Source organism: Primulina tabacum, chromosome 4 (genome assembly GCF_025594145.1).
Source record: "Primulina tabacum isolate GXHZ01 chromosome 4, ASM2559414v2, whole genome shotgun sequence".
Classification (NCBI taxonomy): Eukaryota; Viridiplantae; Streptophyta; class Magnoliopsida; order Lamiales; family Gesneriaceae; genus Primulina; species Primulina tabacum.
The window spans coordinates 19790761-19792554 of NC_134553.1; the positions used below are offsets into that span (position 1 = coordinate 19790761).

The 1794-nt window shown below is 34.6% G+C and overlaps 1 protein-coding gene across 1 annotated transcript; it reads left to right on the forward strand.

Annotated features, from left to right (window-relative positions):
- Positions 1-709: 709 nt before the first annotated feature.
- On the forward strand, positions 710-1403 carry LOC142541891 (uncharacterized protein At2g29880-like). Its single transcript, XM_075648346.1, has 2 exons — positions 710-1072; positions 1152-1403. Exons 1-2 carry the CDS (start codon positions 746-748, stop codon positions 1401-1403), a joined length of 579 nt encoding a protein of 192 aa, XP_075504461.1. The 5' UTR covers positions 710-745.
- The last annotated feature ends 391 nt before the right edge of the window (positions 1404-1794 follow it).

Below are 1794 nucleotides of genomic sequence, written 5' to 3' on the forward strand. Positions count from 1 at the left end.
AATTATTTCATTTTTACATTGTGTTTTTGTTCGGAGATGATTTTGCCGCCGGTTGAGGTCCACTTGTCTATCTCATATTGCTAGCTGCTTAGTCATCGGGACTGTTCAAGCTTTAAGATTAGACCTACCAATTCCAACTAAATTTTTTTCAACGAAAATTGGCTTTACCATATTACACGAGAATTGGCTTTACCATATTACCTACCAATTACATATTCCCCACGCTCGCATAAACATTGTATTGATTTATTCAAGGAAAAAAATATTTTTTTATTTCATAATCATTGTCCTGGATTCTCAGGCCATATCCAATGGCAGATGAAAAATCCAAGGGGCGAGAACCTCGCCGAGGTCCTAATAACAGTGGGAAAAAATGATTATGATTATTGAACAAGCCATCTCATCACATCGACACTCCTTTGAATTGTATTACCACATATTATACAATGTTTCTTTGTTTGCTTCAATGAGCGTGGGAAGATAACGCCATTTTTCAGCTGTTAGGAATAGAAGAGTTAGGAGGATAGTAATTTTTCCTTCTCGACTGTGAACCCTTTTATTTTCTTGCAAGTATTCATTTTTATTTCAATATATATACTATGAAGGTATGATGCTTTTTTACACGTGTAGACTGATGCATATTTAATGTTCTAACATGTTTGACAAAAAATTTAAGAACTCCATGCTTATATTTTAATATACTTATTGAGATATTTAACTTGTACCTTTTCTTAAGAAATTATAAATGGGCGATTCACAAACAAAATATAATTTGTGGACGACTGAGGAGAGCAATGAATTATTAAAACTCATGGTCGATGCTGCCATGAGAGGATGGCGTGATAAGAATGGGATGCTGAACAAAAGAACAGTGGAAAAAAATATACTTCCTACTCTTAATGGAAAACTGGGGTGTGAAAAAACTTTCGCACAATATCAAAGTCGTTTGAAATGGTTCAAACAACGATACAATAATTATTCTAAGCTTACACGTCATAGTTCTGGGTTTGGATGGGATCCTGAGACGAAGAAATTCACGGCTAATGATGAAGTATGGGATGAATATTTTAAGGTGAGAATCTCATATTAGAATAATAAGATTTACAATTTTCAATTAAAATTAACACTTGTTGCTTTTTGTTCTTTGACAGTCTCATCCTAAACATGAACATTATCGGACAAGCACTTTTGAACATTATGAAGATTTGAGAATTGCAGTTGGGAATGGAACAGCCACAGGAAAGTGTTCAATTGGATTAGGAGATGACACTAATGCGAGAACATTTGAGACTGAACAAAATAAAAGTACTAGTTTAATAGATGATTACATGTTTGATTACGATAGTGGTGAATTCATTCAAAGTGAAAGGCAAGAATCTTCATATCAGCCTCCACTTCATTAGGACTTTACTTCTCCATTACCTTGTCAACCAATGAGTTCAGAGGTTCCATCAGCCACTAGGAAACGAGATAGGATAGAGTTTGAAACAAAATCGAGCACATCAAAGAATCCTGACCAAGATATTATGCATAAGCTCTCTTACAACCTTGAGAAGGTAGCTTCTAAGATTGAATCAATTGGTGATGTAGATGATAATTGTTGGGATGCTATTAAGGAAGTCCCAAACTTGGAGAATCGTACTCGGTACAAGGTGCTTGACTTACTTAATACTAGATCAAAGAAGATGGCTTTCCTAAAAAGGACAATCGAAGAGCGGTTGGAATGGATAGACTATAAGTTAAATGAATTATTGATTCTTGGTGGCATAAATGAGTGATAAACATTGTGTTAAA